General features: G+C 50.0%; 1 protein-coding gene, 1 long non-coding RNA gene and 1 other non-coding gene across 4 annotated transcripts; all 3 read left to right on the forward strand.

Moving 5' to 3' along the window:
* Positions 1–574: 574 nt before the first annotated feature.
* On the forward strand, positions 575–3,406 carry LOC110306087 (uncharacterized). Of its 2 annotated transcripts, none has more exons than XR_002379226.3 (4): positions 575–728; positions 986–1,054; positions 2,555–2,642; positions 3,180–3,405. It is a non-coding gene; the product is annotated as an uncharacterized LOC110306087 (long non-coding RNA). The 2 variants fall into 2 exon arrangements; XR_002379225.3 differs by having other exon boundaries at positions 585–810; positions 3,180–3,406.
* Positions 1,195–1,327, forward strand: LOC115032662 (small nucleolar RNA SNORA9). The gene has a single exon (XR_003838293.1). It is a non-coding gene; the product is annotated as a small nucleolar RNA SNORA9 (small nucleolar RNA).
* A 5,171-nt stretch (positions 3,407–8,577) lies between the features above and the next one.
* On the forward strand, positions 8,578–23,089 carry Myo1g (myosin IG). Its single transcript, XM_021176121.2, has 22 exons — positions 8,578–8,764; positions 10,306–10,514; positions 10,666–10,759; positions 11,485–11,650; positions 11,879–11,932; positions 12,310–12,420; positions 12,639–12,755; positions 13,193–13,417; positions 13,505–13,650; positions 14,395–14,509; positions 14,681–14,851; positions 15,066–15,136; positions 17,120–17,194; positions 17,364–17,496; positions 18,008–18,174; positions 18,580–18,787; positions 19,274–19,497; positions 20,167–20,311; positions 21,334–21,438; positions 21,650–21,763; positions 22,573–22,727; positions 22,802–23,089. Exons 1-22 carry the CDS (start codon positions 8,652–8,654, stop codon positions 22,956–22,958), a joined length of 3,075 nt encoding a protein of 1,024 aa, XP_021031780.1. The 5' UTR covers positions 8,578–8,651; the 3' UTR covers positions 22,959–23,089.
* The last annotated feature ends 854 nt before the right edge of the window (positions 23,090–23,943 follow it).

Consider the following 23,943-nt stretch of genomic DNA (forward strand, 5'->3'; position numbering starts at 1 on the left):
AAAGAAGGGCAGTGGTGTCCCACGCCTTTAATCTCAATCCTGTGGAGGCAGAAGAAGCAGGTGGATCTGAGTTCGAGGTCAGCCTGTTCTACAGAGAGTTCCAAGACAGCCAGGGCTTCACTGAGAAACTCTGTCTCGAAAAACAAAACAAACAAAAAATAAAGAAAATAAAAATGCTGTAGAATAGGGCTGACCGAGGTTTTCTTTCCTGCCCCCTCTCATTTTCTGGTCCATTCACATCACTTTGTTGTTGGTTATTGTTGTGTTGGTCCATCCCAGGGCCCAGCATACACGTGTTTCCCAGCCGGGGCTCTCACCCGGATGGGACAGCCTGAGCTGCCCTGGCTACCTCCGGTTCCAGGCTCTAGCTTTGGAACCCGGATTACTAAAAGGATAGGATGCAGAAGGCAGCCTCTGAGTCTGAGGTCCGCATTCGGTCAACCGCCACCATCAGGAGCCAGTTGGGGTGGCGGGCTCAGCCCGCGCTCGAGGCCACGCCCCAGGGGCGCTGACGTCAGCGTCCTGGAGCCCGCGCACGCGGCTTTGGGCGGGGCTGCGTGGTGACGTTACGCGTGCGCGGCTCGCTGCTGTGACGGTAACTTTAAGCACACGTGTGCGTCCTCAGCTGGCAGCCATGGCTGGCGGGTCCTTCCTCGCACGTGCTGCGGCCCTCACCTTATCTTCCGTCATCAGGGCACAGGCGCCGTGCAGGGCTATTCCGAGTCCAGGTAAAGATGGCTGAGCTCGGTGGCAGGAGGTCAGCCTGCAGTGGAGCAGGGACGTTTGCCCTGGGGAGACACGTGCCACCGGGTGAGTTAGGCCTGTTTCTGGGAGATACCTTTTCAACCCCAGCTAGTTCCGCCCAAGCAAGCAGAGTCTTCCCTCAAGAGATTTTTTTTTTTCCTTTTACGAGAGAACGTTCGGAGGGGCTAGAACTGGGTGATACGCACAGGCTGCGCTGAATCTGTCTTGTCTCCCCTCCTAGGTGGACATCGAGGCCCTGGGGGTGGCCCTACAGCGTGGAAGGGATGACCGAGCTCTGGAAGATGTCCTGGTAAGTCAGTTGTGGAAGCTCGGTGGCCGGTGAAGCCAAACTCCGTATCTTGAATTCATTTTCAGGACTAATTCTCTCCCCTAGACTTCTAGGGACTGGGAGACTGCAGTGTGGGTCGTGCAGGATTGGAGTGATATACTTAGCAAGCCTCCAGCGTGCTTGGGTCTGCAGTGACCCTGTGCATTCCTACAGTGCTTGCCAGAACAATTTTGAAGTGGTTTGAGGCCTTGCCCTGCTCTCTCCAGAGCAAGGTTATAGAAATTTCAGACAATATGGCAGACACCTGCCACGTGGATAAATTACAAGCCCGTAAGATTTGCAATTGCAATGCCGCACTTCCCTGGGTTTTTGTTTTGCTTAACTGTGTGGGATAGTTCTGCTCATGGTGCAGAGGCAAATAAGTCATTTCTTTTTGGTTTTGTTTTGAGGCAAGGTTTCTCTGTAGTTCTTGCTGTCCTGGAACTCAAAAGAGATCCACTCACCTCTGCCCTGAGTGCTGGGATTAAAGGTGCGTGAGGCCACACCCAGCTGAATATTTTTCTGTGCTCCAGAGTTAGTACAAAGTATTAAATCCTTAAAACAGTTACAAAATACAGCAGGAGTACCCGAGTTGGGTCCCTGGTGTTCAAGTAAAACCCCAGGTGTGGTGACACGTGGTTTTGGTTCCATTTGCGCCCTAGGCCTGGAACTCAGAAATCCACCTGCCTCTACACCCCCCCCCCCCCCCCCAGTGCTGGGATTACAGACGTGCGCCACCATGCCGGGCCTTAGGCCTGGTTCTTAAAAGTCGGAGAGCCTGCAGATGGTTGAAATCTGGCTGCTGTGCCAATACCTAAGGAAAGCCTCGAGGCAAAGGAAGGCATTGGTGTTGGGAGGTTGTTTTTTGTTTTGTTTTTAAACTGGTTAGATGAGGGTGAGCTTGAACTCCCAATCCTCAGGCATGCTTGGCCTGGGGTATGTTTCATGCCAGGGGTCTCACTGGTCCTTAAACACTTAATCCCAAGTACTGGGATTAAGGGTGTGTGTTACCACACCAGGCCCTCGTTTCAAATCTTTGTCACATGTGAGTGCACTGTCACTGACTTCAGACACACCAGAAGAGGGCATCAGATCCCATTACAGATGGTTCTGAGCTACCATGTGGTTGCTGAGTTCAGGACTTCTAGAAGAGCAGTCAGTGATGTTAACTGCTGAGCTATCTCCAGCCCCTTAACTCAAACCTTTAATTGTACTTCTTTTGTGTGCATGTCCATGGGTAGGTATGGGCCAATGGATGGCACAGAACATCAAGGTCAGAGAACAGCTTGCAGGAATTGGTTTTCTTCTTTGATAGCAGGCATCTCTAGTCCTACAGCCTGTGTTCTTTTCTGGAGTGCCGGTCATGACTGAGTTGTGTTGAAGTGGAATGTCCTGTTTTTGGTATGGAAGCTGTGGGGTAAATGGTACGTGGACAGTTGCCAGCTTACTGTTATGCATCTGGCTCACTGACTCTTCCTTCAGTCTAGGAAACCTAAGGTGCTAGAGTTAGAAGAAACTTGATAGCACTTCAGAGACCATCAGGCTGTTTCGTGGAACTTCCACCAAAGAGGTAAGGGTGCAAGAAGACATGGGTCACATCTGGAATTAGGCTGGCCTCAGAGTTGCTATGTAGCCAGTGATGGCTCTGAACTCCTTATCTCATGTTTCTACCCCCCTAGAGTTTGAATTACCAGCCTGTGCCAGGAAGCTCGGGCTCTACTTCTGTGTGGCTTAGTAATTGTCCATGACTCAGTCATCTGGTTAAAGTGTATTTAAAGACAATGAGAGACCTATGACCTTTCCATGTTACAAGTCATGTGGTTAAATCTCAGAAAGGTTAGACTCCTGGGTGCGGATTCTTGTAGGTGGCATTTGCCTCTGGCTTGATTCCAGCAGTGTCCATGAGGAAGTCGTGATTCTAGATGGAGTGGGAGTGGGCTGCTACAGAAGGGACCAATGGGCCTATTGGCTCACTGGGGGTGCAGTCGGGGCTCAAACTCTAGTTGGGCTATACCACTGCCCCTCATGGCAGTGGCCATGTACAGCAACCCTTAGTCTCATGATAGTGCCTCTTTACAGTGTAACTTGGTGTTTTTAATCTTTGCAGATGCAGAAATGGAGACTCCAGAGCTGGAGAGAGAGATGACTCAACGGTTAAGAGCACTGACTGCTCTTCCAGAGGTCCTGAGTTCAATTCCCAGCAACCACATGGTGGCTCACAATTATCTAATGGGGATCCGATGCCCTCTTCTGGTGTGTTTGAAGACAGTGATGGTGTACTGACATACATGAAATAAATAAGTAGATTAATAAATAGAAATGAGACTCCAGTTGTGTTGATCAGGTTTAAGTCCTCTTGTTGGATTCTAGAAGAATCCCAAGTTTCTGGTTGGCCTGAGCTTGATTCTATGTGTTTGTCCTCCTCCCAGACTCCTTCAGCTCTTGAATAAGGAGCCCAGCTGGCCTATTGTCTGACATTTGAATAGAATAAACCATGGGTATTGTAGCCAGCTAGAGGCAAGCACACCTGCTAATCAGAATACATCAGAGTCAAGAAGATGAGGCTGGCCTGGGTTACAAAGGTCCCTGTTTCAAAAAGAAAGATGAGATTTTATCCATGACTTGTCTTAGCCTGTTTATACATTACATGTGCTAAAAACACTGGTGGCAGCCCAGGTAAACGAAGGTGCCTTTCCATTCTCAATCAAGTACATGCAGGTGATTCCGTGTGCCACCTACATCATGTCTGCTTATATACTTTTAATGACCATTTGGAACTTGCACTTGGTTGAATGGAGGAGGGGTGCTGGAGTTGTCCCATTAAGGCTTAGTTGGGGGTGAGGTACAGGGGGACTGTACCGCGAGATCCTGAGGATCTGCTCTTGGCTGATAGAATCTTGACTGCTACACTGCCAGGGTGTAGCAGTCAAGGGTTTGTGCTTCCAGTACCTGTATCAGACAGTTGTAACTGCAGTTCTAGAAGATAACCTGACATCCATCCTTGTCTCTTCGCATCCTAGGGTACATAATTTACCCTGGCTGGGCGCGCCTTTAATCTCAGCACTGGAAAAGCAGGCAGATCACCCATGAATTTGAGACTAGTCTGGTTTGCAAAGTGAGTTCCAGGACAGGCAAGGCTGCTGCTTGGGCTCAATTCCTAGCACCCATATGAAAGCTCAGCCCCTTGAAACTTCCTCCTGGGGATCTGACACCCTCTTCTAGCCGCCTTGGGCACCAGTGCATAAGACAAATGGAGGCTCTGGGCGGTGGTGGCACACGCCTTTAATCCAGCACTTGGGAGGCAGATTTCTGAGTTCGAAGCCAGCCTGGTCTACAAAGTGAGTGCCAGGACAGCCAGAGCTATACAGAGAAACCCTGTCTTAAAAAAAAACAAAAATAAACCAAAAACCAGGAATTTCAATTGGGCTGGTTGAGATGGCTTAGTTTAAGAGGGTTAAGAGCACTGACAGCTCTTCCAAAGGTCCTAGTTCAATTCCCAGCAACCACCTGTAATGGAATCTGATACCCTCTTCTGGTGTGTCTAAAGACAGCTACAGTGTGCTCACTTAAATAAATCTTTAAGGGGAAAAAAAATCAAGTGAGAGATATTCCCCTGAATGTCAGCTATTCAGTCTAAAAGTATGGCCTGTCCATGGGTATGCCCACAGGTTAGCTTACATAGGTATTGTCAGGAGATGTAGTGGGCAAGGCCTGGCAAAATTGGTCATTGGAGGTACGGTGAGTTTCCATTACTACTGACTTCGTGAATGGAACAGTGCCCAGAGATGCCATACCCCCCACATCCATATTAGACACAACAAAAACTACCCTAACAAGAGACCATCAATTCCCGTACCCCAAATGCACATCACACACACACATACAAACTTTAAAACTAGGTAAAACGCCCGAGATGGCAGTTAAGAACACTTGACTGATCTTCCAGAGATCCTGAGTTTACTGCCCAGCAGTCATGTGGTGACTCACGGTCATAAGTATTGGGATCTGATTTCCTCTTCTGGTGTGCATGAAGGAAGATAGCACTCAAATTACACACACACTTAACACTACACACAGACACACACACAGCACGCTGTGGTTCAATTTTATCGGGGAAAGTTTTATGGCAAAGCTGCTGTAAGGAGCAGACTGGTGGGTGCCAACAGAAGATGCTTCATTGCTGAGACACACAAACACCCATAGATAGTCAGTTTGCCACTAACCTAGACAGTAGAATTGCTAGGGTTTCCTCAGTCCCTAGCAGACTGGAGTGGGTGGTGGCTTCACCCTATTGCCCTATCTGCAAGTTTGCTGTGCCCTGCAAGTTTGATATAAGGACCATACCATGAGGAAGCTTCAAGTGGGTACCTCCTGACCAACCCTTCTCTCAACAACTGGAGCTTCGGGGTTTGGTGCAGAAAGGGCCCATAGTTGGTTCAATCCAGGGAGAAATGAATGTGTCCTCTCTTTAGCTTCAACAGTGTGAAAGAGTAACTCCTGTGTAGGTCGTGCTAGAGGCTTAATCACGTGCTAACAGGGTGTAGAAACAACCAGAGCCTAATGCTACACCTGAGAGTCAACCTCTGACTTAAGAATGATCTTGGGATTTTTAAGTGGTTAGAAGAAAAACCCCCAAATACACTATGTCATGACAGGTGTAATTTTTGACGACTGCAGAGTTCTGTATTTCAGGGAACTCACCCACGTCTCTTCTTGTTTGAATCACAAGTCCCAGAGCTTTTTAAGGCCTGGGGTTTTGCGAAGTGAAACCCAAGGGTGGGAGTCCCCGGTTTGGGGAAACCCTACCAAAGGCTGCGGATGGAATGCTCTCATGCCAGGCTTAAACGGAAGCAGCCTGATTGGGGCGCAAGGGCTGTACTGCCCCAGGAAGGAGCCAGAGCCAAACTACTGCATCTGGGACAGTTCTGGCCAGTGGCTCATCTTATCACTAGTGATACCTGCTTTTACCACATGGTGGATTAGAACTTAAACTTCATTAGTTATGTTGCATTATTAAATAATTTTAAAAACCAAATGGGGGGGCTGGCGAGATGGCTCAGTGGTTAAGAGCGCCGACTGCTCTTCCGAAGATCCCGAATTCAAATCCCAGCAACCACATGGTGGCTCACAACCATCCGTAACGAAATCTGATGCCCTCTTCTGGAGTGTCTGAAGATAACTACAGTGTACTTACATATAATAAATCTTTTTTTTTTTTTTTTTTTTTTTGGTTTTTCGAGACAGGGTTTCTCTGTGTAGTCGTGGCTGTCCTGGAACTCACTCTGTAGACCAGGCTGGCCTCGAACTCAGAAATCCGCCTGCCTCTGCCTCCCGAGTGCTGGGATTAAAGGCGTGCGCCACCACGCCCGGCTATAATAAATCTTTAAAAAAAAAAAAAAACATAAAACAAATGGAAAGGTTGAAATACAAGTGTCAGCAGATGGTGACACTTTATCCCACCTTTGATCCCAGCACATGGGAGGCAGAGGCAGGCAGATCTCTGAGTTTGAAGTGAGCCAGGTCTACAGAGCTACTTCCAGGTCAAGGACACACAGAGAAGCCCTATCTCAAAACAACAAGAACAACAACAAACAAAGCAAAAACAAAACAAAATACAGTTGTCAGATATCTGTGAATACAAGCTCTCTCAAAATTGGCCTGCAAATAACACATATTTGGGAACATGCGGGCCTGCCATCAAGGGAGCAGAGAGAGCCGCCCACTGGCAGACCCTGTAATCAGGAGGGAGGACTGCACAGAGAAACCTCAGTGGTCGCCTAGCCATTTTTCTTTCTTTCTTTCTTTCTTTCTTTCTTTCTTTCTTTCTTTCTTTCTTTCTTTCTTTCTTATTTATTTATTTATTTATTTTGAGACAGGGTTTCTCTGTATAGTCCTGACTGTCCTGGAGCCATTTTTCAATGTACCACTAATCTACAAGCTCAACTATAAACCAAGATCTGTGAGAGCTAAGATGAGGCCCCAGAGCTCCAAGAGATAATGGTTTTATCTCAGAGGCTGGATGAGTGAACGAAGCTGAGCATATGCAAGAGGGTCCTACCAAAGGCTAGCCCACTAGAGGGCTGGAGAGTGTACCCCTCCCCTCCCTTGTCACTGTGGGGAGGAATCGCAGGGTGCTGAGTTCCCACCACTGCCTCATCTGTTGGGTCAGGCAGGAAGTCTTTATGGTTTAAACTCTATTGTGGCCACCCCTGGCTAATGTTGAGCTCTGGGGCAGCGATGTACAGCTGGGTAACCACGAGGGGCCAAGAAATATCTGTTGGCATGCCTTTAATCCCAGCACTTGGGAGGCAGAGGCAGGCAGATTTCTGAGTTCGAGGCAAGCCTGGTCTACAAAGTGAGTTCCAGGACAGCCAGGGCTATACAGAGAAACCCTGTCTCGAAAAACCAAAAAAAAAAAAAAAAAAAAAAAAAAAAAAGAAGCATCCTTTTTTGCTGAGCCTGTTATAATCCTAACTACTTTGGGGAGGCCAGCTTGGACTACAGAGATAGAAAGGAAGAAAGGAAGGAAGGAAGGAAGGAAGGAAGGAAGGAAGAAAGAAAGAGGAAGGGAAGGAAGGGAAGGAAAGGAAGGAAAGAAGGAAGGAAGGAAGGAAGAAAGAAAGAAAGAAAGAAAGAAAGAGAAAGGGAAGGAAGGGAAGGAAAGGAAGAAAGAAAGAAAGAAAGAAAGAAAGAAAGAAAGAAAGAGGAAGGGAAGGAAAGGAAGAAAGGAAGAAAGAAAGAAAGAAAGAAAGAAAGAAAGAAAGAAAGAGGAAGGGAAGGAAGGGAAGGAAAGGAAGAAAGGAAGAAAGAAAGAAAGAAAGAAAGAAAGAAAGAAAGGAAGGGAAGGAAGGGAAGGAAAGGAAGAAAGGAAGAAAGGAAGAAAGAAAGAAAGAAAGAAAGAAAGAAAGAGGAAGGGAAGGAAGGGAAGGAAAGGAAGAAAGGAAAAAAAGGAAGAAAGAAAGAAAGAAAGAAAGAGGAAGGGAAGGAAGGGAAGGAAAGGAAGAAAGGAAAAAAGGAAGAAAGAAAGAAAGAAAGAAAGAAAGAAAGAAAGAAAGAAAGAAAGAGGAAGGGAAGGAAAGGAAGAAAGGAAGAAAGAAAGAAAGAAAGAAAGAAAGAAAGAAAGAGAAAGAAAGAAAGAAAGAAAGAAAGGGAAGGAAGGGAAGGAAAGGAAGAAAGGAAGAAAGAAAGAAAGAAAGAAAGAAAGAAAGAAAGAAAGAAAGAAAGAAAGAAAGACAGAAAGACAGAAAGACAAGGGGAGGGAGAATTCCAGCCTGCCCGTAATCTTTGGAGTGCTTGGGATTACAGACAGGTATGGCCAAACCTAGCTTGGAAAGAGCTTTAAGGAAGCCAGTAAAGATCCCATCAGAACAGACCGTTAGGCATGGACCTTGTGGGCCAGGGAGCAGGAAGCAGTGTCTGAAGCACCAAGGCAGGGGAGTAGCAATGGGCAGGGCCAAACTCCCCGGGCAGAACCCACTTCCTACTTTACTGAAGTACTGCAGTAGTCAGGCAGGGCTGGGCCTCCCCTTTCTGTCTTCCCCTTCACCTCTGTACAGAAAGCTCTGGCGACCTGCCGTGGATGCTTGCAGCGGGCAGGATGGAGGACGAAGAAGGCCCTGAGTATGGGAAACCAGACTTCGTGCTTTTGGATCAACTGACCATGGAGGACTTCATGAAGAACCTAGAGCTCAGGTAGATGTGAGGTGGGGGTGGGGATGCAGTACTGGGCTTCTTTCCTTCCTTTCCTCCCTTCTCATCCACGCAGACCTGAGAGAAGCCCTGAAGGTACCCTGGTCCCATCGTCAGGAATGGGGACACGGCTACACATACCTAGATAATACAGGCTGAAATGGTAGCATCTCCAGGAGATAATGGTCTCTCAGAAAGTAACCAGCTGTCAGGAATGGAGCTGCCTAGCCGCCCTCACCACACCCTGGTTGACAAGCCCAGAGTGTGATAAGCCCTGAGGAAGATGGGCAAAGTCATGGGGACCAGGAACGTACTGCATCTCCTCTCTGTCACCTGCTGATGCTTTTTCCCTGGGTCTCATGTGTGACCCGACTTGAGTTTCCTTAGGAACTCCAAAATGAAGTGCGCTCCACCCCAGAATCGCAATAATCGAAGCAAGCAGATATGATGCTGATATGATGCTCTGGGATGGGAGGGTTCACAGGCTAGGACTAGGAGAATTGACAGTCCAGCCTGCTTTCTCACTGAAAAAGGCAGGGAGGGGTCCAGGAGCTAGAAGCACGGCATGTTAAATGGCCTTGTGTGCAGCTGGACTTCATGCACACCTCCTAGGGAGGATTGTTGTGTGCTAGGAAGCTCCTTAGAGAGCAACTGGGGGCCAGGAATCTCACTAGGTGCAGAGATGGAGATCCTGGGCTGACACATGGAGAGCTGTATCCAGGAAATGAGTTCAATGCTTTGTTAGACTACCTCATTCTTGTGAAAAGCAAGCTCACAAGCATGCCTTCCATGCTTTGTATGCTGAGCTGAGGAAGACAGTGGCTGCGGGTCACAAAACTTGTAGTCCCAGGGAGTGGCTTGTCAGAGGGGGCAGAGAAAGAGGAACCCTGAAGAGGCCTGCCCGGGGTTGGGCGGGCCCCACACACCGAGAGGACAGTTGGGGCCCCAAGGAGCAAACAGGCTAGTACTCCTACCAGAGCACAAAATCCAAGAGAGGTACAGCCCTAGGCTCCTGCTTCTAATATGGTTAGTAAACGGAAGGGTGGAGGAGTTTGAGATGTGCTGGAGAGGGGTGGTGGCCATGGCTGGGGGTGTCAAAGGCTAGCAAATCACCACCCTATGATTTGGGTGGGGCAGGGCGAGTCCCCTTCCGGATCTGGGCCCGCCTAGACTCTGAGACAGGAAACAACCAAGGTCCCCCTCTCTGGAAGAGTCCCCTTTTCACAGTCTCAGCCCAACTGCCCTGCAGGGGTCACTTGGGAAAGATGACCCCTGCAGGACAGTTACCTTTGTGGGATGGATATTCCTGGTTCCTGAGACCTGAGCATCCTGGCAGAGAGCAGTGTGGACCACACCCTTTGCACTGTGCTGAGGGCTGCTCTGGGTGGCTCAGCTTACTGAGGATGGCACCAAGGGGTCTTAAGTCAGTGAGGTCCCTTTTCTCTTCTCTATGCTCTTTCTGGGAGGGGGTGCTGACTGCTGGAGGCCTCCCATGTGGGCCTCTCATGGATGTGAATGTAGAAGTCTTGTTCTGCTATACCCAGGTTTGAGAAGGGCCGTATCTATACCTACATTGGTGAGGTGCTCGTATCCGTGAACCCCTACCAGGAACTGCCATTGTATGGGCCAGAGGCCATTGCCAAGTACCAGGGCCGGGAGCTCTATGAGCGACCACCTCATCTTTACGCCGTGGCCAATGCTGCTTACAAGGCAATGAAGCGCAGATCCAGGGACACCTGCATTGTCATCTCAGGTACCTGTTCCAGTGAACCAGATGCTGGAGCCACGCCTGACTAAGAAATGAGGGTGATGGTGCTTCCACATCTGTGGGTTGGACTGGTACAAGGATCTGGGCTAGTGGTACCAAACCCAGTTGGTTCTATCATTTCCTATCTTCTCGGCAGGGGAGAGTGGGGCAGGGAAGACAGAAGCCAGCAAGCACATCATGCAGTACATTGCTGCTGTCACCAACCCAAGCCAGAGGGCTGAGGTAGAGAGGTGAGCACTGGGGTCCCAGCTGGGTTGAAGCTTCTTTGCTAGGGAAGGGCCTTGGACTAGAAAGGAAAAAAAAGAAGAAAAGAAGAAGAAGAAGGAAGAAACAAAGAAAAAGAAAAAAGAAAGGTAAAGGCCAGCTTAAGCCACTTTCTGTTGGGAAGGCTCCAGGCTGCTGCCCGAGTTCTGAGGCCACGCCAGGGACCTTCCAGATGAAGGAGGTGAGATTCAGCCAAGGGATATACACTGCCAGTTGGGGAGGGGATAGTATCAACAGGTAGTTATCAAGTGTCTCAAAGCAGGACAGGGAACATCTTGGGGAGCCCACAGAAGCCTGGAGAAATTGGCAGCCTAGTAAGAGGGTCAGGCAGACAAATTCCAGCTGCCTGATCCAGGCAATGGGATGGTCTGCCTGGTCCTCCACTCCCCATACAGGCCCTGCAGAAGTCTTAGCCTGTCTCTTCCTGTAGTGATTGGTGTTGTGGTAGAGGCTGGCAGGATGCTTGCGGGAATGTCAGTGCCCCAGCATGGAACCATTACTACCCATCTGTAGCGAAAGATCTACTGCAAAACAGATGGGTCATGGGGAATGGGCACACAGCATTTGCTGAACACGCTAGACCACTCAGTCCCTCACTACCAGCCAGCTCTGTTTCCGGGCCCATCCCGAGATGCTGCAGTTGTTTTTAGATGGGGATGTTGCACTGACCCCACGGCCCCTCTGTCCACAGGGTGAAGAATGTGCTCCTCAAGTCCACCTGCGTGCTCGAAGCCTTTGGCAATGCCCGCACCAATCGCAACCACAACTCCAGCCGCTTTGGCAAGTACATGGACATCAACTTCGACTTCAAGGGGGATCCTGTTGGTGGACACATCCACAGCTACCTGCTGGAGAAGGTGGGCAGCTTGGCTGCGGAGACCCTTCCCCTCTGAGAAAGGCCCCGGGGACTGGGAACATACTGACTTGTTAGGAAGACAGAGTTCTTAGTGGCTCTTCCCCAGGCTTCAGTGTCCCTCTGTCCCAGCGTTCTTGATCCCGGGCTACTTTCCACCTGGAAACACATGATGGGGTCACTGACACAGACACCCTCCCAGACTGGAGTCCAATTACCCCTCTTGCCTCAGTCTAGGGTTCTCAAGCAGCATGTAGGCGAGAGGAACTTCCATGCCTTCTACCAGGTAAGCCTCTGTGAGTGGAGAGGGGATGAGAGTTAGCAAACAGGAGAAGCAGGGAAGGGCATGAGGCTGGACCTGTCCTCCATCCCTTCTTCACTACCCCCAATTTCCCCTCTCTATCCCACACTAACCTGCCCCGAACCACTGACTTTATTCCCCTAACCTCTATCCCAAGCATAATACCTTACCCCAGACACCAAAGGGTGGGAGATCCTTGAGAGATGTCCCAACATCAGACACCAAGAGAAATATGAGAGGACACAGTCAGTTTTTTCTATGGGTTCTGTGCCTGAGTCATCCTGTTTCTGCTGGGGGATGGGATTGGTAGAGGAGGGGCCTCGGAACCCAGTGCCTGACTAAAGAATTTCTGTGCCCTTCAGTTGCTTCGAGGCAGTGAGGACCAAGAGCTGCAAAGACTGCATCTGGAAAGAAATCCTGCTGTGTATAATTTCACGCGTCAGGGAGCTGGGCTCAACATGGGTGTGCACAATGTGAGGGCAAGGGGTACAGGTCTCAGTCAGACTCAGGGAGTGGACAGTGATTGGCTTAGGCCAGATACAGGATGAGCAAGTGCCAGGGATGGAAGAATAGGGATTCGTGAAGGAGAAGGGGTGGGGTGAGCAGGTGGCAGCAATGGAGATCTGAGATCTGTTAAGGGCAGGCTTCCAGGGCCTATGTTAGCCTGGATGGTAAGCACCTTCCTCCCTAGGCCTTGGACAGTGATGAGAAGAGCCACCAAGGAGTGATGGAGGCCATGAGGATCATTGGCTTCAGTCCTGAGGAGGTGGAGTCCATCCATCGCATCCTCGCCGCCATATTACACCTGGTGAGCTTGGCTTGGAAGACCTGGGAGGGCTAACTCCCTGCCTGGGAGCCTCCAGAGGGGAAGGATTGGACTCACTGGGGATATTCTAGCTGAGCTGCCTCCCTCCTCTGCTGAGTCTGAGTTGGCGAAGCCCAGGAGGGGTCTGGAAGAGGCTGTGCTCAACAGCTGAGCCTTGAAGATCAAGCCTCTGGCACCTCGGCCTGATAGCTATTCCTCAGCAACTTTTGGCTTCAGTTCTCTTTAAAAGGCCCCAGTTGAAGGCTTTAGAACTCTGTCATGTCTGTGTTCCACAGTGATTAGTAGACAGTATTGTCTAAGTGGAAGCTGTGACTCCCATATCCACACCCTCTGCCTTCCTTCCTTCTCTCCATCCAAAGGAGAGCTAGACTCCTTTGGAGACATGGAGCCTAGCCTGTTCACGGTCTCTTCATCACCAGGGAAACATCGAGTTTGTGGAGACAGAGGAAAATGGACCACAGAAAGGAGGCCTGGAAGTGGCTGACGAGGCCCTGGTAGGATATGTGGCCAAGCTGACAGCCACTCCCAGAGACCTTGTTCTGCGAACCCTGCTGGCTCGAACAGTGGCTTCAGGAGGCCGAGAAGTCATTGAGAAGAGCCACACCGTGGCTGAGGCCAGCTATGCCCGGGATGCCTGTGCAAAGGTATTCTCAGAGTAGTTGGAGCAAAAAACTATGGAGGTGTGATAGGATACTAGTGAGCTGGTAGCACAAAAACATGCTCTGCTCCAGGCAATGTACCAGCGACTGTTTGAGTGGGTTGTGAACAAGATCAATGGCATCATGGAACCCCGGGACCGAGACCCTCGGTATGATGGCAAGGACACTGTCATTGGGGTGCTGGACATTTACGGCTTTGAGGTGTTCCCTGTCAACAGGTAGGCAACACAGAAAACCCCATCTGTACCTTTGACCCCGCCTGTAACCACTGAGGCCACCAGAAACTTTGGTTACTCCAAGAGGAAGAAATGTTTAGATTTTCCTGTTGGTCCTTGAGTATTCTAAGTTTGCCTTGTCTGTGCCCTCAGTCAGTTAGGTAACTTGATGGCAGGCAAAACTTGGGATCTCACCTCTCTCTCTCTCTCTCTCTCTCTCTCTCTCTCTCTCTCTCTCTCTCTCTCTCTCTCTCTCTCGCTCTCTCTCGCTCTCTCTCTCTCTCGCTCTCTCGCTCTCTCTCGCTCTCTCTCGCTCTCTCTCTCTCTCTCTCTCTCTCTCTCTCTCTCCCTCCCTCTCCCTCCCTCCCTCTCTCTTGTTCTTGTTTGCTTGTGTTTTGTTTTGTTTTGTTTTGTTTTGTTTTGTTTTGTTTTTCCAGATAGGATTTTCTATGTAACAGAGTTCTGGCTGGCCTGGACTAGCTTTGTAGACCAGGCTGACCTTGAACTCACAGAGATCTGTCTGCCTTTGCCTCCCAAGTGCTGGGATTAAAGATGTCTGCCACCACACCCAGCCCTTCTCTTCTCTTGGTGGTGGCTCCCTCCCAAGTCTATTCTGGGACATGGAGTGGTAGGGTGGAGAGTTTATAAACTACGGTGCAGAGACATTAGAAGAGAGGCAGCTGTCCATCACTACCTACCTCCACCTCCCGAGGAGTGAACCCCTCTAAGGTCCCACCCTACCCCCAGCTTTGAGCAGTTCTGCATCAACTACTGCAATGAGAAGCTACAGCAGCTCTTTATCCAGCTTATCCTGAAGCAAGAGCAGGAGGAGTATGAGCGAGAGGGCATCGCCTGGCAGACCGTGAGCACAGCAGCTGGGCTGGGGGAGGGGAGTTGGTGGCAGTCAGGGAGGAGGGGATCTTAGGAGCCTCCTGTGACCTGGAGGGTGCTAAGCCAGCTCTGTGCATGGGGACATGACTGGCTGGTGTCAGGAGTTTTTCTAGAGCCTCCCTTCTGGCCGTCTCCACTTCAGATCGAGTACTTCAACAACGCTACCATTGTGGAACTTGTAGAGCAGCCCCGCCGAGGCATCCTGGCTGTGTTAGATGAAGCCTGCAGCACGGCAGGCCCCATCACTGACCGAATCTTCCTGCAGACCCTGGACACACACCACCGCCACCACCCACACTATTCCAGCCGCCAGGTGTTCTAGCTGTCCCCATGCTGTGGCAGCACAGAGGGTGGGACACATAGACAGGTTCTGATGCTCATGCCACATAGGGTTCTTGAACAACTTAGACTGATGGCACTAAAGTCACAGTTACCTCTGTCCAGCAAGGGTGACTGCAGGATTGTCCCTTTGTGTAAACTACAAAGTTGCCCCCATTGTCTGTGTCTTACCTTGGCCTATTCCATAGCTTTGCCCTACGGACAAGACCATGGAGTTTGGCCGAGACTTCCAGATCAAACACTATGCAGGCGATGTCACGTAAGTCCCACCCTAAGTCCCAAGAATCATAGATACAAGAAAGGCACAAAATTTTATATCTCACCCCAGCTGTATGTATCTAGAAGCTCTTTTAAAAGACCCAGGTCAAATGGGGGCATGGTGGCACATGCCTTTAATCCCAGCACTTGGAAGCAGATGTCTGTAAGTTCAAGGCCAGCCTGCTTTATATAATGACTTCCAGGACAGCCAGGACTACATAATGGGAGACTCTGTTAACAAGAACTACAGAAAAACTAACAACAAAATGCCACTCCAGAGCACTACTCAATCCCCGTCATTGAGGGACTTTCGGGTTGGAAGGTGAAGCCCAGAAAGCCAGAACCCTGCATTTCCCTTTTTCTTCTTTTTCTTCCCTTGCCTTGCCCTCCCCTCCCTTCCTTCCTCTATTTCTTCTTTCTTTCTTGGTTCTGAAGATGAAATTTGGGTCCTTGTGTGCATGGTAGGCAAGTGCTGTGCTAGTGAGCTGCCTCCCCAGTCTTTACATGTTCTACATAGGTTGTTACTAGAGAGCCCAGTCTAACCAAGAAGGTTCTCCTGCCTCAGCCTTCCAGTTGCTGGGATTGTGTGTGCGTGTGTGCGTGTGTGCGTGTGTGCGTGTGTGTGTGTGTGTGTGTGTGTGTGTGTGTGTGTACCATCATGTCCTGGTTAAGATCCTGCATTGATAATTAGTCCCCCGGTGAGGGCTCACTGCAGTCCCCAGACACCTCTCCTAGTTTGCTTTCTGTTGCTACGATAAAGACAATGACCCAAAGCAACTTCGGGAGGAAAAGGTTTATTTCTGTCACGCACTCCATTTGCAGTTCATCATTGAGGGAAATAGGGATGGGAAAGGAAGCACAGGCCATGGAGAAGTGGTGCTTGATGCTTCCTTACCGTGGCTCCTTCAGCCTGCATTCTTACGTAACCCAGGACCGCCTTCCCAGGGATGGTTCTGCTCACAGTGGTCTGTGCTCTCACATCAATCAAGAGAATGTCCCAGGGCTGGAGAGATGGCTTGGTGTTTAAGAGCAGTGTCTGCTCTTGGGTTGGATTCCCAGAACCTACATGACAGCTTATAACTGTCCATAACTCTCGTCCTAGGGGATCTGAGGCCTTCTGGTCTCCACAGGTACCATAGACACAGTGATGCACAGACATACCCTTAAACATAAAATAATGACACATGAATGAATCTTTTAAAAATTATTTTCAAAAAATGTCCTACCGATTTGCCTACAATCTGATGGGGTCATTTTCTTAATTGAGGTCCGCAATTCTCAGACAACTCTGGCTTGTGGCATGTTGACAAAAACTACCCAGCACACTGCCTCTGAGCATCAAAGCCTAGATTTTCTTTCTGGAGTTGTCATAACAACCAATAATTTATCTCTCTCATTCCTCTCTAAAGTGAATTTGAGGCAACTCAGAGGAATACTGTGTTTGATGCAAGCTTCCCAAGGAGGAAATAGACAATCGCATACTTGTTCACAGTAATCCGTGCCTTTGATCTTCACTGGTGCTACAAGCAGAGCCAATATTTATCAATAAACTTTCTAGTAGTCCAAGAGCCAGATCATTATTCAGGGGCTCTTATACCACAAAGTTGAACTTTACTGTTACTGTAATTGCTGGTATTTGTAGAAACTCGGTACAAGAATACTTTGTTCAAGTATTTAATGTACATGGAGGAGCAGAGAGATTGGATCGCTTTTCCACTCAGTGTGCACGTGAAAGACGTAGGATTTGGTGCTGCGATGCTTGGCTTTAGGCCTGGGGCCTTAACCTTTGAATCCGTTCCCCAGAGGGAAACTTATCCTGAGGAGAACAGGTGTAGGTGACAAGGTGAATGCAGAAGTGAGGGACCCAGCAGAGGGTAGCAGGCTGGAAGAAACTGAGTCAGGAAATTAGAGACAGGTGGCAGAAGGTGGGGGACTTCTTGGTAGCCTGACCCTTAATCTACTCTCCCACTCTGGTCTTGGTCAGGTACTCTGTGGAAGGCTTCATTGACAAGAACAGAGACTCTCTCTTCCAGGATTTCAAACGGCTGCTGTACAATAGGTGAGCACAGCTTGCAGGGCCAGGATTAGACTCTTCAGGGACTCTGGGGTCTAATCCCTACTTAACTCACAGACAGCCTGAGGTTCAAGACTAAAACTATGTAGCCAGATTGGGTCAGGTGGGCTTTGCCCTGCCAGGGTCTCTGGGTAAATGTAGCATATGTCTTCAGTGTGGATCCCACCTTGCGAGCCATGTGGCCAGATGGGCAACAGGACATCACGGAAGTGACCAAGCGTCCCCTGACAGCCGGCACACTCTTTAAGAATTCCATGGTTGCCCTGGTGGAAAACTTGGCTTCCAAGGTATTACCTTTCAAATCCTTCTCTGTGCTCTGGACACACATCATGGAGGGACATTCTTGTTCTCTCTGCTTGAACCCTGTCTGCCCTGCTGGCGACAGAGCAATGGCAGACTTTGAAACTAGCATACCCCTAGCCCACTGCCTCCTAGGTAAGCTGGGAGTCACACAGACAGGAAATCAGCACTAAGTTTTCTAGAGGAGCTTCAGGCCAAAAGTCAGAGGATCAATTGGTGGGGAGGGTATGGAAGGGTGTGTTAACCACAGAACATCCAGAAATGGCAACCTCTCTGGGAAGATGGGACGAAGTGGGGCTGGAGAGGCTCCTATCTCCTTCCTGGACAGACCTAGCTCTGAGCACTGCCTGCCAGGCCTCTGGAGCCTTTGTTCTGCCGTGATTTCAATTGTCCCATCTCTGCTGTCCCAGGCTCTTAGGGACCTGAGAAGCCCTGGCTTCTTGAGGCAGGACCCACAGAAATGACTGGCTTAGGCCCCTAAGCATTCTGTCCCTATAGGAACCCTTCTATGTCCGCTGCATCAAACCCAACGAAGACAAGGTGGCTGGGCGGCTCGATGAAGCCCACTGTCGTCACCAGGTCGAATACCTGGGACTACTGGAGAATGTGAGGGTCCGCAGGGCTGGCTTTGCTTCCCGGCAGCCCTACCCTCGATTCCTGCTCAGGTACAGGCTCCCACACCTGTTACAGTGTGAGCCATGGCTTCTGTGTGGAATTTAGGGGGTGGGAGCAGAGAGACCCTAAATAATGTCTTGCATCATAATACAAGTTAGGGCCAGTGCACCTCCAGGCCCAAGGCACCAAAATGTCTGTGAGAAAATCTGGGAAGATGTGTGTGTGTGAACACGTGTACATGTGCAAGCTTAAATGTGAGGACACAAGCAGCAGGCATGGGAAGAAAGGTGGTGAGGGCGTGCCCACTGTGCCATGGTTATCCCAGAAGCATACTGGCATGACTTCAGCTCTGAGAATTCCTAGTCCCCCTACATTCTCTCCAGGGCTGGCAAGGGAGGGGGGACTCGTGTGTACTGCCTGATGCCAAGTACCACCATCATGTCCTGTGGCGACAGGTACAAGATGACCTGTGAGTACACGTGGCCCAACCATCTGCTGGGCTCTGATCGGGATGCGGTGAGCGCCCTGCTGGAACAGCATGGGCTGCAAGGGGATGTGGCCTTTGGCCACAGCAAGCTGTTCATCCGATCCCCAAGGACGCTGGTCACTCTGGAGCAGAGCCGAGCTCGCCTGATTCCCATCATTGTGTTATTGCTGCAGAAGGTAAGAGGAGAGGGTGCTAAATGGACCCCTGCCACGGTAGGGACCAGTGTCCACACAGATAGTGCAGAAATGCCTCCCCTGTTCCACTCCTGATGGCGTTCCTGATATTTTGAAGTCATGTGTGGGTCCCTGGCTACTTGTCTTGTAGGATGTTCAGTCTTAGTTCTGATGATCACATTCTGACCCTCTGTCTCCAGGAGCCATGGAAAAAATCTCCATCCCCTCTCTCCTCTCTCCCATACAAGCTTTCTTCCTAGGGTATCTACAAGTGCCAGCTTACAAGGTCTGGTGTAGACGAGCTCCTCTTTTCTGAGTATTGAGCAGAGTTTGTGGTCCTCGAGTGCCGCATGCCTACCTAAGAGCTAAGACATGGCAGCCAGCTTTCTCTGAGACAAGACTCAGGAAAGACTAAGGGCCATACCTAGACTCAGAAGGCTAGTGTCTTGCTGGTAATGAGCCCATGCCCATTCCATGTGTTCCATCCAGGCTTGGCGGGGCACCCTGGCTAGGTGGCACTGCCGGCGACTAAGGGCCATCTACACCATCATGCGCTGGTTCCGGAGGCACAAGGTGCGTGCCCACCTGATTGAACTACAGCGACGGTTCCAGGCTGCACGGCAGCCCCCACTCTATGGCCGTGACCTTGTATGGCCCACACCTCCTGCTGTGCTGCAGCCGTTCCAGGACACTTGCCGTGTTCTCTTCAGCAGGTACCATCCTCAGCCCACCACAAGACTTCCCAGTCAGGCAGTGTCCTTTGCATATTTGAGCCTGACTGGGAGACATCACTGAACTCTTCACCCTCAAGAAGCAGGAAGATAGAACTGAATGACATTCAGTGGCCATCTGTGTACCGTGACTGTCCTGGCACTGTGCTGGGCCAGTGTCCTGGTCTTCACAAGGGAAGCTAGATAGTCAAGACTGGGAAATGAGTCAAGACTGTGTTGGTATGGATCTTGAAGTCTCAGTAGAAGTAGACAAAGCAAGTGTCAGAACAGGAGGCGCATGATGCCTCTGGGTTTGGAGGCTGTCTCCTAGCTACAAACACTGGGTACAAAGGACCAAGGCCAGAGAGGTAGGCAGGGATTGGGACCCAAAGGACAGTCAACATCAGATTAAGAAATGGCTCTTTGGCCGGGTAGTGGTGGCCCATGCCTTTAATCCTAGCACTTGGGAGGCAGAGGCAGGCGGATCTCTGAGTTTGAGGCCAGCCTGGTCTACAGAGTGAGTTCCAGGATAGCCAAGGCTACACAGAGAAACCCTGCCTCGAAAAAAACAAAAACAGAAACAAACAAACAAAAAAGAAATGGCTCTTTGGGGGAAAGGACTGGAGGAAGGATGAACGAGACAGGCATCTTCTGATCCCTGTCCTCTTCAAGGTGGCGGGCACGGCAGTTAGTGAAGAACATCCCTCCTTCAGACATGACTCAGATCAAGGCCAAGGTGGCTGCTATGGGGGCCTTGCAAGGATTGCGACAGGACTGGGGTTGCCAGAGGGCCTGGGCCCGAGACTACCTGTCCTCTGTGAGTATTGATCAGATCCAGGGGAATGGAGGGGCTGAGAACTGGCACTGCCATGGGTTTTACCAGCCATTCTGTCCATCCTGGGGTTGCCTGACCTACTGAACCCTCTTCTTGGTCCTGTCCTAAGGGTTCATGCTTCAGGTTTGATCCCTGAGAGTCCTGTGTTCACAGGTATAGCTGCCCCTCATGTTCTCAATTACAGTGCCCCATCAGGCACAAGCACACACATATGTATGCATACACACAGACAGACAGACAGACAAACACACCAATACTTATGCTGCCCCCGGCTCCCTTCACTTCACCTGGCTGCTGTAAGTTTACCATCTCTCGGTTGCTGTGATAAATACTGTGACCAAACACATCTCAGAGAGAAAAAGTTTCATTTCAGTTTACAGATTACAGAGCATCATACAGGAAAGCAAAAATAGGAACCCGGGGCAGGGTCTGAAGCAGAAATCATGGAGGAATGCTGCTTAGTGGCTCTCTCTCCCTGGCCTACTCAGCTATCATTTTAGGCACCCCAGGCCCTCCTGCCTAGGGATAACACCACCCACAGTGGACAGAGTCCTCCTAGATCAGTTAGAAACCAAAAAAATGCTACATAGACCTGGCCACAGGCCAATCTGGTGGAGGCAATTCCTTAATTGAAGTTCTCTCTTCCCTGGGTGTGTCAAGTTGACAACTGGTGCTAACTATGACACCATCCTGGGTCTCTGTGTGGTTGGATGAGACATGCAACCCATTTTTGCCTTTCTAAAGCTTTCTCCAGAACTACACATATAGGCCAGGCCAGCCAGGCTAATATACAGGATAAGGAGATGGCTAGACTGTCAAAAGAGTGAAGTTCTGTGCCCTTTGTTTCATAGAAACCAGGTGCTCAGCTGCTTATCTTTGTACAGGGCCTTGACTGAGGTTTCCCAAGGTGAAGGACAGTTGTGGTGTTTTGGTGAGAGTTTCTGTCAGTCAAACATGATCCCAGACCCCATCCCAAGCCCCCTTTTTCCATCATTTGCCCTCAGGACACTGACAACCCCACAGCTTCCCATCTGTTTGCTGAGCAACTAAAGGCACTTCGGGAGAAGGATGGCTTTGGAACTGTGCTTTTCTCCAGCCATGTGCGCAAGGTTGGTACTTGGCCTGGAGGTCATGGGGAACAAAGACTGGAGGGATTCAGGAGAGACCTGAGTCAGCCTCAGCCCAGGTCTGGTTACTTCTGATACTCCTGAAACCAGCATCCTTGGTCAGCCAGTGAGGCAAGAACACAGAGAGGGAGGAACTGCTGGGCCAGGGAAAGGATGGGCGGTACCAGCCTGGGCTCAGGCATCTCTTCTGCAGGTGAATCGCTTCCGCAAGAGCCGGGACCGGGCCCTTCTGCTCACAGATCGGTATCTCTACAAGCTGGAGCCTGGACGACAGTACCGGGTGATGCGGGCTGTGCCTCTGGAGGCGGTGAGCACTGTAGATATACTATAGCAACTGTAGTGTGTCTGTGAGGGCCCTGGGAGCCTATACCTCTCCTCTCCATGGTTTGCTAGTGATTAATAACCCAGATCATCCTTAGCTAACGGGTGGCAGCACTCCTCTGAAAAACCTATAGTGGCTTTCTCTCTCAAGTACCTTGACAACCCCCCCCCCCAATACCTTCATGTTCCAGCCAAGCCAAATGGTCACTCTCTCTGACTTTGCTTTTTTTAGGGGGTCCCTTGCCTGCGTAGATCTGAGCCCTCACCATAGTTTTCAGCCACCTTCTGTGGGACCCTGTCCCTTCCTTTGCCTGGCTCTATGGCTAGTTGGTCCTTTGCTCCCAATATTTTTTTTCCTAGTAGGGCAAGGAGAAGCCCTACTAGACAGGGATCAGGTTGTGTCATGCCGGAGTCTCCCACCTCTGGTGACTTCATTGCTGTGAGAGTCAAAGGACCAGTGGTGTCACCCTCTGTGATACAGTGGCTTCATCCTAGTGTGGCAATAAAAATGTTTCCAAAGTAAACTAAGCCAAACGTCAGCTCCACAGTCATAGCAGCACACAACAAGAATGTAAACTTTCCTATTATGGCACACACTTCCACTGCATGATGTCATGTCAATTTTCCCCTCCATCAGTGGGGCTCAGAGAGAAAAGCCAAGGATGGCAGGTGGGTGGCTGGACACTGGAGCAGACACTCCGCCAAGGGCAATGCTCCCCAGATGGTGCTCAGGAAAGTCCTCCTGGAAGGAAGTGGTTGGCTTGATGTGACCCTGACCCCAAGCTGTCTTCTCAGGTGACAGGGCTGAGTGTGACCAGTGGAAGAGATCAGCTGGTGGTGTTACATGCCCAAGGCCATGATGATCTTGTAGTGTGTCTACACCGTTCCCAACCACCACTGGACAATCGAATTGGGGAGCTGGTGGGCATGCTGGCTGCACACTGCCAGGGGTGAGTCTGGGGTCATTCGGGGATGTAAGCATACAGAGCTCTACCACTCTGACCCACTGCTCTTCCTGTTGCAGGGAGGGACGAACCCTGGAGGTCCGTGTCTCTGACTGCATCCCACTGAGCCAGCGTGGTGCCCGGCGCCTCATTTCTGTGGAGCCCAGGCCAGAGCAGCCTGAGCCAGATTTCCAAAGCAGCCGTAGCACCTTTACCCTCCTCTGGCCAAGCCACTGAGCAAGAAGGCCAAGCCTGTCTAACCTGGTTTCCACGTGGTTCTAAACACCTGGTCTTGACCGCACTAAAGGCCAGGACTTGTCTACCCTTACATGGAACATTGAAAAATAAAGATGCTATATTTGTTTTCAGTGTGGCTGCCACTGCTTTGGCCAGTGTTACCCAACATTCCCTGATAATGCACTGTGCGACCACATAAACTAAAGGAAGAGGCCTGAGGACCCAGTCCTGAAGCGAGTGACAAGACCTCCGATCTCAGGACCCCAACCCAGAGATGGGCTAGATGTAGAGTCCATGGTCTGAGTGAAGCCTTCATTCTCCATGAATATGCTTCCCTGGACACCCAAGGCTGCCGAGTCCAGCTTGGCCATGTAAGGGACAGTATGACATGCTCTCCTGACCCTGAAACAGAGGCAGCAAGGTGTGGGCCTCTGTGAGTGTTGATGGTTGCTGTGGGGGTAAGACTTGTTTGTAAAATAGTGTGCATGTTCCTTATTGGAGGGATGTCTACTCTGCCAAGGTTAATGGCTTCATGATAATTCCAGACAGCAGGAGTCTGGGAGGCAAGGTTGTCTATGTCTCAGTAAAATGGTAGTGTTGGGGTTCGGGAATTTCCACACAAACCATATGAACACTGATCTCAGTTAAGCAAGAATAGTCTATTGAATGCACGTCCTAGCACTGGTCAGACCAGGAACATAGCTCAGAATTATCTGAACTATGATAATAAACATCTTTTTCTGTCAACTTATAACGGAAAAAGACCACAATGAGTTCATACACAGGTACAGGAAGTGCTGCCCAGTGGTCAGCTCTGACTCAAGATATTTTAGACATAACAGTTTATTTTTTTTAAAGATGTATTTATTTATTTATTATATGTAAGTACACTGTAGCTGTCTTCACACACTTCAGAAGAGGGAGTCAGATCTCATTACAGGTGGTTGTGAGCCACCATGTGGTTGCTGAGATTTGAACTCTGGAC

This window comes from Mus caroli, unplaced genomic scaffold (assembly GCF_978045245.1).
Source record: "Mus caroli unplaced genomic scaffold, Mus_caroli_1 scaffold_13, whole genome shotgun sequence".
NCBI classification, from domain to species: domain Eukaryota; kingdom Metazoa; phylum Chordata; class Mammalia; order Rodentia; family Muridae; genus Mus; species Mus caroli.